The 13,627-nt window shown below is 41.1% G+C and overlaps 1 protein-coding gene across 4 annotated transcripts in view; it reads right to left on the bottom strand.

Moving 5' to 3' along the window:
* Window positions 1-13,627, bottom strand: part of mylk3 (myosin light chain kinase 3) — a 62,982-nt gene that overhangs the window by 9,039 nt on the left and 40,316 nt on the right. For all 4 annotated transcript variants that reach the window (XM_067997934.1, XM_067997933.1, XM_067997935.1 and 1 more), the window contains exons 4-11: window positions 11,976-12,463; window positions 11,754-11,859; window positions 10,910-11,003; window positions 8,822-8,931; window positions 6,846-6,987; window positions 5,964-6,034; window positions 4,105-4,233; window positions 2,357-2,509 (exon numbers count right to left, since the gene is read on the bottom strand). In XM_067997934.1, the coding sequence (XP_067854035.1) occupies window positions 2,357-2,509; window positions 4,105-4,233; window positions 5,964-6,034; window positions 6,846-6,987; window positions 8,822-8,931; window positions 10,910-11,003; window positions 11,754-11,859; window positions 11,976-12,463 (1,293 nt within the window). The remainder of the gene's footprint in view (window positions 1-2,356; window positions 2,510-4,104; window positions 4,234-5,963; window positions 6,035-6,845; window positions 6,988-8,821; window positions 8,932-10,909; window positions 11,004-11,753; window positions 11,860-11,975; window positions 12,464-13,627) is intronic.

The raw sequence follows: 13,627 nt of genomic DNA, 5'->3' as shown, positions 1-13,627 counted from the left end.
ACAACTGAGAATAATGAAGCTTACATCACATGTTTGCAACTGCAATCATATTTACTTAACAATCACTACAGCAACTGGTAGCATCATGTGACAGAGGGAGCTCCAAACACATAGCACAGTTTAAACACAGGCAGCACTCAGCTGGGTCATAGGGATACCACCAGTGACCTCATCTCGGCCATTCCCTAGGCGTTCACCTTATCTTAGAGGGGTGCTTCTGGTAACGCAATTCCAAGCATAGGTTTATCAGCAGCTTAGTTTTTGGTTAAGATGCTGGTTATGACTGTCAAGGTGGATTGGCTAATGGCTTTTGTACTACGAAGGATTGGACTAAGGGGCTCAGCCAGAAGAAGGATGAAACTTGAAATTTAGGACCAGGCCTAAGTGACTGCTGATATCGTGGACTTGGTGGCAGATGATGAAGCCAAATATTTTTTTGCCTCAGCAGTCGTTAATGATGTGAAGCTGGTGCTAAACACTAATCCTGTTAAGGATAAGGTTATGAGGAGGAGAGCTGCTAGGCAAAAGCTGAGGGCCTTCAAAGCAATACTTGAAACTTCTTCACAGCTACCAACAGCTGCTGCAAAGGTAGATTAGCATGCAGCTTATTGTGAGGCCAGAAGGGTCATTACGCCCAATGAAAAAATAGAGCACGTCCAAGAAGGGTAACAATATTACTGGTGTGCAGAGTTTTTTAAATTATAATTTTCAAACAAGATATTAATATTAATATTTCACAAGAACAGACCGTCCTTGCTTAAATATGGCTGACGCTGAATACTTCTCTGCATGGATGTTTAAAAAGACTGTTCTAATATTTTGCCTTAAGTATTATGTTACATCTGCTAAAATTGAAATGATACTCAAAGCAACACACTCAGCTTTAAACATTGAGAACTGAGAGAACTTTGCCGTTTTTTAAAATCTTTCCTTTCAATTAACAAGTGTCAAAATGATTTTCTGCACTTCTAATGATGTCTATTATAAAGTAGAATTGGAGAAAAACACATGAACGTTGTTTAATCCCTGGTATTCTGGATTTTAACTCCCAGCAAGAGTGGTCGGCAATCCTGGGCAGGAGCCTTTTTAGGAGGCCCAGCAGATTTTAAATGCCAGGCCTCAGTTGAATGCCTGTGGTCAGCTGCTGCCCTGTTTTGGGTGGTAAATGGCTGCAGGCTGCAGGGGGATGAAGATTGGGTGGTCCACAAGCCTCCCGCCAGGACCAAGAGAAGGCTGTCGGCAGCAAGGTAAGTCTGGGTGGGAAGTTTTGAGGGTCTTGCAACTGGGGAAAGGGGGAGCCCGGGGCAGCAGAGGCATGGGCTATCCTTGTGGGGTCCAGAGGAGTACTCCTGCTCCTGGCCCCACTAAGGAAAGTTTTTAAATTTACCTTTAGTGGCCTCGCTGGCTTCCTAACTGCTCTAGCCAACAGGGACGGCCGTGGCTATTCCCCCGCTCAGGAGTGGGTCAAAATGCCATCAGTGTGCCATGTTGATCATGGGACCTCAATTTGCATTTATTGATGAGGTTCCCGCCAGAGTTTGGCAGGAACCTCATCTGCCGCCAAAACCAGTGGTGTTAAACTGGGGAATTGGCGAGGCGGAGTGTGAAATGGAGCTGCTCCATTTTAACTGTTTACCCACTCCTCTCTTGCCGATGGAGGAAGAGTTAAAATTCCTCCTTGTGTGTCTGGTTTTGGTGCTGAACACATTCTGCAATTCTGAAAGGGTTCATTAATAAACACATCACCTATTGGATGTGCGAGTGGAAAATTGAAATTTCCAGAATAATGAGCAGATAAAACAAACCCCAGTGATGGTGTTGCATTATAAGAACTCGCTAGAAAGAGTCTTTTTTAAATAACTGACAGATGCACTTTGTACAGGAGGATTTAATTAGTTCCATTCTAAGAGAAGCAAAGGGGAAAAGACCCAGTCCTTTTATGTTCCTCATTACCTAGTGGCAGACTAGCTTTTTTCACAGGGTTTCCACTTAACTCTTTGAGGATTACTCTTGGGTTTTTGCATCAGCATTTACAAAAGAGAAGCTTATTCAACAGTTCATTGGTGAAGACCTCTAAATTAAGAAACGTTCTTTGTCTCCAGGCATTTCTCTATTTTCTTTAGTAGAATTTTTTATAGTGAATCATTTTTTTGAGCAGTCATACACAGGAAACTTGTAGATTTAGGAAACTGAAGAAATTTGTCCTTGAGAAGCACTCAAAAAAGTGCTAAAGAACTGTCATAAACTAAAGTGCCTCATCACTGACTCAGGCCCAGCACTAATTTGAATTTTATCCCTCTTTAAACTTTAAAATGTGGAAAACACTGCAAGGGCAATTATGTCTTATTTATCATACCTCTTTTCTTTCACAAGTAGGTTCGAAACAAATTCTTTTGCTTCTTCAGACACATTTTCAAATCCTTCTGCGTCAAAGTCCCAGTTTGTATTGATAATATTGTTCATGGTTTCAGTGTCGTGGTCACCCAGAAAAGGGGACAGGCCACTCAGCCTAAAAAGTAGACAATTTGAGTTATTTATTTATTTCAACTGCTCATAAAGAGTGTTGGTCTGTGGAAGGAATGGTTTGATGGGCTGAAAGATCTTTTCCCATTCTATGCTTTCTTATGTCCTGTGTAACACATAGGCTGTATTGGAGCCTCAAGTTTCCATTAATTGGAACAAATTACATTTGGCGTCAAGGGGTATGGGGAGAGAGCGGCAATATGGTATTGAGATAGAGGATCAGCCATGATCATATTGAATGGCTAAGCAGGCTCGAAGGGCCGAATGGCCCATTCCTGCTCCTAGTTTCTATGTTTCTAATTGTGCAGAGATTCAATATTAGATGGCTAAGAGCTAAAATAATTTGTAATGCCCGCTATCAGAAAATCATAGTGATCACCAATGTAAGCCCCATTCTCCACAAACTTTGCTTAAATATAAATCTGTTTTTCCCTCCTCTCCCCATTTTTTTCCCATTTTCTCTTGAAGCACACACACAAGAGTCATTAATGTGATTGCTAGAACCCATTGGTCCGCACATTAGATGCCAGCATCTGCATAATGGGGTGCAAAGGCCTGAGGCCTACTCCCCATAACATGGCTGCAGTGCCCGAGAAGCACTCCAGTCACTCAGCATCCATTACAACCAGGCACTGCAAGGTAAAGCAGCATGAAGGTTTGTAAATTTTTCACCTGGTGGCCCTGTGCTGCCCAGCTTAACAGCTGCTGAATTATTATGGGACAAAGTCTGTTCAGTTGTGCACAGGTGCCTGGAATAACTGAGGAGGGACTGCATTCTTAGCCTCACTGTGTACTACTTCCGTACTTAACACTTGCACATAACTCATGGCCAAACCACGGCAATGGGGTTTCTCTTATGTAGAATCACAAAATTACAGTTTCCCACAGAAGTTAATAAAGCCTGACTGCCATCTTAGCACCATCCATTTATAAAGATATTCGCATTTCACAGCAAGAATTAGCTACTTATACCATAGTAAGAACCTGGGGCAAACATGGGATTATCAGTATGGGCACACAAACTGCACAGAACTGAAACTGACTTCCATCACGGCAAAAAATTGAAGGTGTATCTGTATTCTACTGAATTGCCCTATGTCTCACAACATTACAAAAGGAGGTATCTGTACAGCACCATTTACTGCTGTTTTTCAGTTACCCTTTGTTATGTGATTTTTCTTCCCTGCAACATCATGAATGGTGTTTCTACATCCCACTGTTCCAATTAATCGTGTCACTAGATTGAAAAGTCATAATGTTTTATCTTGAGTAGATGGTAAATGGAATGCACTTGATCCTCAGGTGACTGTGAACAACATAATATTGTCTGAAAAGAAGTACTCCCCTTGTACAGCAAGGGTTCCTGATGCTGTGTATCTCGTCTGCAGAAGAATAGATAACTACAGACAGCTCAAGGAGATATTGACAAGAACTTACCAGTTCTGACACTATTTGTATAATAGTCCTTCCCCTTCCTCCACTGTTAAATTGACTCATCAATTTTAATCTTAAGTCACTTCTGAACATGCTCCCTGTAACCTGTCTGAGATAGAAGATATTGTGCAAACACTGGATACATACAGCATATAGGTAATGACTCCCACACTCCACATGTCCGTGGAAAATGAAACATAATCGTAATTCACCACTTCTGGAGCAAGGAATTCGGGGGTACCGAAATTAATTTTCAGTTTTTCTCTTGGCTTATACCTAAAAAAGAAAAGATTTGTTTCAGCGACCATTAAAAGTCAGATCTGCTCTTTGAATTTTAATAATTCATAGTGCTCCAATGTTCCCTAAACAGCCCAACGTTGTGGTGATGGAGTGGAGTTAAAGAAAACAGAAACGCACCTTGGCGCTCAAACATACTGCATCATTGTAGTGGTAAGACCTAGACTGCTGCCCCAGTTCCACACACATCACATTCTGGATTCTGCCATGCTGTAACTGATTAAAGCCAAACAAGGCAGGTCAAATTGGAAAGTAAGTACTGCTGGAATGTGTTCACAGATTGACATAGGGAGATGCCTTGGAATAACTTCCACCAAATCAGAAGAAAAAAGGTGAGTGACATGAGGAAGGAAACACATTACCAATGAGGTGAATTTTTTTTGTTCTTTAAAAAAACATGTTTCAGTTGTGGCGGTCCTGTTTTTAATCATTATAATTTCAAATTCAGCTAAGCAGCCTATTGTCATGCATACATTGCCACCAAGCTTATGCCAGTCTTACCAATTCCTGCCATGGATGTTGAAATAGTAACACACTGTGACACTGAACCGCTTGTTCTACCATATCAAATAAAACAATTCCTGTAACAGCTGGTTTTGCATTTGCTAATGGTGCATGGTAGCTTGGGTTTGGGTTTCAATTCCTTGTTACTGAATAATGTATTTGAAATTTAAAGGGGCAGTATCTTCATGGTAAAGTGTTTGAAATTTTTTTATTTGGGATGGGAAACAGCCAGAAGAGCCATCAACATCACACCAATTTCACCACTCTGTTTTTACACGATTTACATCTTCACATTGTGGTTTCCAAACACTTTTTCATGAAGATAGTTTTAGTACAAACACCCTTTTATATTACTGACAGGTTCACCAACAACTTGAAACAATTGCTCCAAAGTTGCGACAGGTCTGTCGGAACATCTGTACAGGTCAACAATGCTGGAAGTGTCTGCATGACGTAATGTGTGGGCTGAGAGCTCCATCTGCCCACAGCCAGACCCAAAGTGGAGACCCGAATGTGAAATTCTGTTGATGAAAGCTGTTTATATTTGCCACCACTGGGAGTTTTGAGTGGAGGCAGGGAATGAAAACATAATTACAGAAGGCCATCACTGCATCCAGCAGAAATTTTAAACATGCAGAAAATTAAAATCAGCCCCAATCATTAGACATTTCACAGAGTATTTTGTTTTATTTCTCCCCTCCTCCATGGTTCCATGGTTGCCAGCAGCTCTCTGGTACGTTGTGCAACTGACTATCCAACTGTGCCTCTAGACAGTGTGGGCAGACTATTTGGCCACAAGGGCATTATCGCCAACCCTGATTCTGTCCTCAGACAGCCATATATGCACACTTTCAAGCATTAGCCACTAGATGGCGATCAGGACCAGGAACTCGGCCTGATTTTTCTTCTCCCTTGCCTAGAAGCACCGGTGCCAACTTTAATGCTTCTATTATCCACCAATATTCAATATGTATCAAACATGAGACCATCTTGGTCAGTACAGCTCAGTCCCACACTGGATATTGCACATTTAAGCAAAATCATGAGCTTCACTGGTGTTTGTGAAATCTACAATATTGATTTATTTTTTAACTATTTTTCACATTACGACTATGATTTGTCAGTGTACCACTGTTGTTGGCAGTTAGAATTATTTCACTTTATAATATTTGAATCAAGTATAATTATACTGAAGTAGCTCTTACCTTCTAGCCAGACCAAAGTCAATAATTTTGATCTGATTTCCTGTGTTGTTTACACACAAAATATTTTCTGGCTGTTGGACACAAGAAAGGCATTTTCATGAAAACACAGATCCTGGCGTATGCAGAAGTTTCAGACCAGTAGCTTTGTTCATGCATCACATGACTACTCATAATACTAGCAAAATCCAAATATCCTACGCTTTACAAAAAAATTTTAACTACTTTTTAAAGAAATTAAATAATTTATTTTGTTGTTATTTTTTCCTTTTTCTGTTAGGTGACCTCTCCTCCCCCCACCAATGCTATGCCCATTTCCCAGCCAAGGGGGCAAATACACGGCCTACACCTGCCTCTCCATAACTGATTGGTTGAGAGAGGTCTGGGCTGACCTAAATGTCAGTTTTCCCTGCCTTAGGAAGCACATTTCCTGCACTTACCCGTGTGGAATTCATGAACTTGCTGTGTGATGAATGTATGGTATGAACAGTTATCTTACCACTCTGAAGGGGTACCTGCTTTTCAGGAAATTTTCTTTATGACATTGACAGCTAAATTGATTTGTTTTTAATGTCAGGATTTTTATGTTTCAATTATTTGAATTTTCTTCAGAGAATTACATTTTTTAAGGAAAAAGATAATTTTAAAAACAAAGATTACCCAGAAGAATTCAAGTGAGAAAAGCTGAGCCCAAGTTACAAAGTGCAACTTTAAGTTACAAAAATGATCACCCATTAACCATGACTAGTTTACAAAAACAAGATAGATAATTAAAAATAAAATGAAAATTCAGTAATCAGGAATTTACATATAAACAAAGATGTTTAGATAAAAGATCATTCAATGGTGCATTTATAAATGGAGGGCTATGGATATAAAACATACCTTAAGATCTAAGTGAAGGACATACTGTTGATGTAAGTAATGGATACCTTCACAAATCTGCTTCACAAAGATGATCGTATCTAATTCTGTCAGATTATAGTTTTCATCAATGATTCGGTCAAATAACTCTCCACCTCCAACACTGCAATCAACATAATGTTCTGATGTAATTTAAATTAACAGCATCTTCAATTAGTTTTCTTTTTTGAACAGATATTTTGTAAAAGTCCCTTCTCAGGAGACTTGTTCCCAGTGTTTGGCCTTTGGAAGCTTATTGAGCACAGGCTAGTGAAGAAGATCCCTCAGATTTTTCCTCCCTCTCTTGCTTAGCACTTGCCCTGGCAACCTATTCTTCATATAATGCTGTGGGATCTTTTACGTCCGCCTGAGAGAGCAGATGGGGCCTCGGTTTAATGTCTCACCCAAAAGATAGCACCTCTGACAGTGGAGCACTCCCTCAGTACCGTACTAAATTGCAAGCCAAGATTCTGTGGTCAAATCTCTAGAGTAGAGCTTGAACTCATAACCTTCTGACTCACAGGCGAGAGTGCTACCACTGTGCCAAGGCTGACACCTAAGTGTAGACAGGTCTGAGCTATAAATGTATCCACAATCACTGCTAATACCTCTTTGTTACTACCAGTACAAGTCATACTTGAAGCAGCCTGAGATCAGAAATCTCAGTTTCGTACCCTCCCCACAGTTGAGTACTGAAGGAACATTCTACGTCATGGAGTGGCTGAGCCCTAGAACTGAGACATTTGAGTGGCAAGAAGCCTACGGACTTAAGATTGGAACCTTATTTATAAGTGCTCTTATCACTGAAATGTTTTAAAATAAATTCTCTAGTAGCATTGAGAGGGTTTTGCTGAGGGTCATAAAGAATGTTCACATATCACCCAAGCTTGTGTGGCACATCGCAATTAAATCTCGATCCTGTCATCTAAGTGAGCCCCCTTAAAATCTACAAATGAATTAAACATAAGGTAAATTAAAATGGGAGCACGGACTGGAGAATCATGTGTTGAGTACCCAGAATTGAGCACACTGACCTCCACATCCAATTCTGCAACCCACCCTCCCATCAAACAAGACTCAGTGTTGGAAGCACAGCCTTGCAAAGTTTACCCTTATCTTTCTATCTGATGTTTTTTTTTGTTTTTGCAGATATGTTAATCATTATGTAGGGTCATTCCTGAGTTTTCTGATTGGTTCTGACATGTTTCATTGACACGGCTGTTCACCAATCCACTGGGGACAGACGCCCAACCAATGAGGGTTACATCACATTCTTTCCAATGAAGCAATCCACAGTACCAGCAGCTAATAGATTTCAGGCAGCAAGATACTAATTATGAAGAAGAGGCTGTAGACTCAAATTCCTATTCTTGAAGCCAGAGACAATTTTTTTAAACTCCTGGAACATTCTGAGAGTTCTACCATCAGCGCAAACCCCCTCCCCCCACCTCACCCAGAATCTAAGGCCTGAATTCATAGAGTCATAGAATGGTTACAGCACAGAGGGAGGCCATTCAGCCCATCGAGCTGCCAGCTGTTTCCAAGAGCAATCCAGTTAGTCCCATTCCCCCGCTCTTTCCCCGCAGCCCGTAAAATTGTTTCCCTTCAAGTATTCATCCACGTTTGAATCTGCTTCTACCACCCTTTCAGGCAACGCATTCCAGATCAGAACTGCTCGCTGCCTAAAAAAGCTCTTCTTCATGTTTTTGACAAACAGTCCTTTTGACGATAGCTGTGTCAGCTGCTAAGGTGTACTCGATTCTCTATTTTTGTATGTCCATGCATGATACCACAGGTGATGTATTAGTGTTGTAAATAATTACAGACTGCAATGAGGATTTAATCTAAGGTCAAGGTTCAAATGACTTCAAAGCGATACCAGTATGGTACACAAGGAGTCTCAGAATTTTAAAGGATATTCCCATCTATTTTTCTGTGCAGCTATCAAAGCCACTTACTATTCCATAATCAAGGTGACATTGTTCTTGGCTTCAAAGGCATCATATAGCTGGATCAGGTTGACATGACTTAACTGATTCATGACAGTTATTTCATTTTTTACTTCCTCCTAAATCAGAAGAGAATTCAAAGTAAGAACAGGATATTTAGTAACTGATAAACTCTTACTTGTAAAGTAAGCTAGGATATTCTATTTAAAGACTAGGAATATACACTTTAAGTTTACTTTCCTCACCCCCTCTCCCTTCTTTCCTGAAGGCACTGACTCATGTTGGGGCCCAGTTCCATGGATGTTAGCCACTCTCCAATGTGTGTGCCATTGTGTAGGAGGAGAAACTGGGTCATGATCAGGAATGGAACCCTTGGCTGATTTTCCCCTCTAGGGCACAGGCACAGGCACCAAACGACAGTAGTGTGCCTACTGCTGACTCAGCTAAAATCACCTGACTCAGCTTAGACCAAAATCTAAACCTGGGACCTTTCTTTGTATTATTTAATTCCGTGCTGAGCAGAGCACTAACCAAATGAGCCACAAGGGGAGCATCTTTACTTTCCTAATGAAAAGTGTGGCCTCCAGGATTTGAGAACATATTAGTTTCATCAACACTGGCATCCTTTCCTCAAATCAAATCTACCCAAAGGCACTGCAGTGTGGTATGGAGCCATACTGACCACTAACGTCCCAGATTTAATTCTTCAACTGTGCTGAGTTTGCTGATCTCAGCCTGGGCAACAGTGAGAGCACTATAATTAATCCCTAGGTTAGGAGGAGGTGGAAAATGTGTATGCGTGGACATCAGGTGAGGATAGAGGTTGGCTTCAGTTGACCATATATCCCACAGTCAAACAGCCTGCTGACACTCATTGTATAGGCTCATACAGTTGTGTAAGGTAGTGAAGGGCTGGCAGTGCCTGTGGAACTGTACACTACCTTCAAGAAAGAAGAAGAAAAGGAGGAGGAAAATGTACATAAAAAGACAAATCACTTGACGTCCTTTCACCTTCTCCTCCATTCACCTTTCACAGAATCTGTACAGATAGATACTATGCACTGCCATTCTGTAACCACAATTACATCAATAGTTTTCACTCAGTTAGGATTCCAAAAAATGTACTATTTTGTGCATGACTGCACAGTGGCATTGGTGGCAGTGCACCAATATACTATATACCAGGTAGTAGTATGATGGGTTTGCCAATTTGCAGATCTCTGCCATGTCATCAAGCAGAGGTATCAAGTGGAGGCTAGGCAGATCCTCAAAGAGAGGAACAGAAAATGACTGGTAGAGTCACATCATATTGCTTTCATGCACCTACTGGTAGCCAAATATGGAATGGCATTGACCAAGGCATGGGAGTTAATATTCAGCATGTCCTCCCTGCATGACTTAAAGATATTCCAAAGGAGAGAAAATATAACAATAATCAAAATAAGATTTGAAAAATGAACATTGGCATGTAAAGAGCAAAAAATTTATCCAAGAGGACCACTAACCACTGCAGCAACTCATCAAGGCTTCTTCGGCAGCACCTCCCAAACCCGCGACCTCTACCACCTAGAAGGACAAGGGCAACAGGCACATGGGAACAACACCACCTGCACGTTCTCCTCCATGTCACACACCATCCCAACTTGGAAATATATCGCCATTCCTTCATCGTCGTTGGGTCAAAATCCTGGAACTCCCTTCCTAACAGCACTGTGGGAGAACCTTCACCACACGGACTGCAGCGGTTCAAGAAGGCAGCTCACCACCAGCTTCTCAAGGGCAATTAGGGATGGGCAATAAATGCTGGCCTTGCCAGCGACGCCCACATCCCATAAACGAATAAAAAAAAGGTGCATACAGAGCTGCATGGACGTATACTCGCACATTAATCATTACAGAGCATGATCCTGGTAGGCCATTGTGCTAGCTGGGCTCAATTAAGGAAAGTCAAGCAAGTAATGTAAAAACAAAACAACACTAAATCACTGCAGAATCTACATCATCCACCAAATTTTCAGCATGAAACACTCCCCAGGTGACTGCAATGAGGCAAGTGATGAGCAGTATCGACAAAGTTATTTTAAGTAAGAAATTTACCCTCTCCTTTGGTCCTTTTATTTTTATTATTTTGGCAGCAAATTCGAGGCCTGTCGATATTTCTTCACATTTATGAACTTGGCCGAACCGACCCCTGCCATTAAAAAATACAAAAGTGAAAAATTAATTTGTATACCACAGAAAGTCATCATACCAGATTACTGCATAATCTTCTTTATCCACATCATCCACGTTTATAATATGCTAAAGGTAAGTGCAATGTTGGGAAGGGGGGGTGCAGTTCTCCTCTTGGCCCCATAAAGGAAAGAAATATACTTACTCTGGAGGGGCTTCTTCTCTTGCCGATCCTCCTCCCGCTAGCTTCAGCCTGTTGGGAAAGCCCCACTGCCGTTTTTCCACTCAGGCCAACATTAAAATGGCAGTCAGGTCCCCATGACATCATCGGGACTCAATCTGCATATTTAAAGAGGGACCCTGCCGACTTTGGGCGGGTGTCCTTGATGCCTGTAATTTAAGATTGTAATCGGAGGGATGGGGCAGGAGGCTGGCAGGTAAGCCTCCCACTCCATTTTAACAGCCCCCCTACTCCCTGCATCTCCCCCCCCCCCCCCCACTGGCTCCATTCCCACTGGGCAATGAAAGTTAAAATTCCCCTCAATCTGTTTGCAGGACGATGCAAATTTCAAAATAAATTATATAATTCCTAAACTATCTTCTTTATTTCTTTTATAAAACTGAAAATTCTGGGGTTGTACTCCTCAATGCTAGCTACATAGTAAAAATTTGCACAATAATCAAAGGCCTTCATAGTTATCTCCATTCCTCAGACTTTTATTTGTCTATGTTTGACCAAAATGAATGAAAGGTCTGAAGAATAACCTACCCTCCTAGCACCTCATTGTGATGAACTGTGTATGAGGAGGTTACATGAATTAGCTTAGTGGTCACCATGCGATGATTGAAGGGGGCTGGAGGTGGTGGACTATCATCTGAAAAAGAAAGTCAAAACTTTACAATGGGCATCACATTATGGTTTTATAAATACGGTTGAAAGTGAAATATTTGAAGTTGGAAGTAATGACTGGATTATGAAACATCAACTCACCAATAATGATCTTGTAATCTTCTGGCTTCTCAATAGGTCCTTTGGTTTCCTTTTCTTTGTTTGTGATCTCCGTAGAATCTGCTTCTGTGATTTTCTCAGGTTCTTTTCTTGCTTTCTGAAGTTCTTTTGCATCCTTTGATTCATCACCTTTGTCTGATTTGCACTTGTTTTCTATTTTATTTTGATAGTTCTGAGTATTTTCTTCAATTTTCTGGCCTGTTTGTGTTTTGTTGTTTTCTAATGCTTTTTCCTGGGTTACAGATGGTTTGGGTAGTTTGCTGATTCTTGCATCTGGTGCAGTGTTGGGTTTCTTTCCCTTTGCTGTTTTCTGTAATATATTAGGTCGCATGTCTCCTTTGGGTTTTTGCTGTTTGTGGGCTTCCTTCACACCTTCAAATGTTGCAGGCTGAATTTCCTTGGTAGCTATTACCCCTGGATTGGCCTTTTCAGTAGGAATGGATGGCGTTCCCTGTATTGTGTCAGAAGCCCTGTAAAATAAAATAAACAGCATTTTTTCTTTGAGTGATCGCTCAGTTTGTATCAATGTAAATCCTGAGCTCTTTTATTAGTGAGTTCCTGAAACAGCTTTTCTTAGCTTGGAATGCCCAGAAATCCCTATTTTTAGGCAAGGATACAGCAGCTTTATCAGAAGCCATGAAGTTGTTTTTAGCCACAGTGACAAGGAAGGGTTTCTAAATCATTAAATATACAAATGCATGTATGAAGACTTGGTGTTACCATAGTTTGCTCAAGACCAAAGTTTCAATGTAACTTGGCTCATAGGATGACAGTATCCTCTCTCTAATATCTGTAATATCCTATTTATATGGCATTGGAAGTGGTTCTGTAATTATAACCTAGTTTCCTTGTTAATAGTATGTCCCATATCTGCCTCTTTATACTACAGAGTGTGAACTACATAGCTAAAATAGTAGAAAAACGGTCTAAGGTCTGACCATGCTAGTTCTGGTTACCGAGACATAAGGAAGATATTTAAGCACTGGGTGGTAGTGCAGAGAAAGAGTCACAAAGTTGATCCCTAGTGCTGAAGGTCTCAGTTATGAGGAAAGACGGGAGAAACATGAGATTTTCAGGCTGGAAAAGAGGTGTCAGAGAGAAGGCCCAGAATTCACTGCAATGACAATATTGGCGATGAATCATTATGCTCCCTGATCCTCCAGGGACGAATTCATGCCACTATTTGCTGGAAAAATAATTAGAATACACCACAGCGAGCGTAGTGAGGCATCAGGAGCGGTGCGGCCAATGTCTGATTCACGTCCAAGGTACTGGGGCCCAACACGGAACTGAATATCAGGTTATTTAACGGGTGTGATCGGATAACATAGGGATGGGTTGCAGTATGTACAGATTGTGTTTAATTTTGATTGATGAGTTTGTACAACAAACAAACAACAACAACAACAACAACTTGCATTTATATAGCGCCTTTAAAGTGATAAAACATCCCAAGGCGCTTCGCAGGAGTGTTATCAATCAAAGTTTGACACCGAGCCACATAAGGAGATATTAGGACAGGTGACCAAAAGCTTGGTCAAAGAGGCAGGTTTTAAGGAGTCTGTTAAAGGAGGAGAGAGAGATAGAGAGGCAGAGTGGTTCAGGGAGGGAATTCCAGAGCTTAGGGCCTAGAC

Source organism: Heptranchias perlo, chromosome 16, assembly GCF_035084215.1.
Source record: "Heptranchias perlo isolate sHepPer1 chromosome 16, sHepPer1.hap1, whole genome shotgun sequence".
Lineage (NCBI taxonomy): Eukaryota > Metazoa > Chordata > Chondrichthyes > Hexanchiformes > Hexanchidae > Heptranchias > Heptranchias perlo.
The sequence above is the reverse complement of the archived record's forward strand: the minus strand, read 5'-3'. Positions and strand labels throughout refer to the sequence as shown.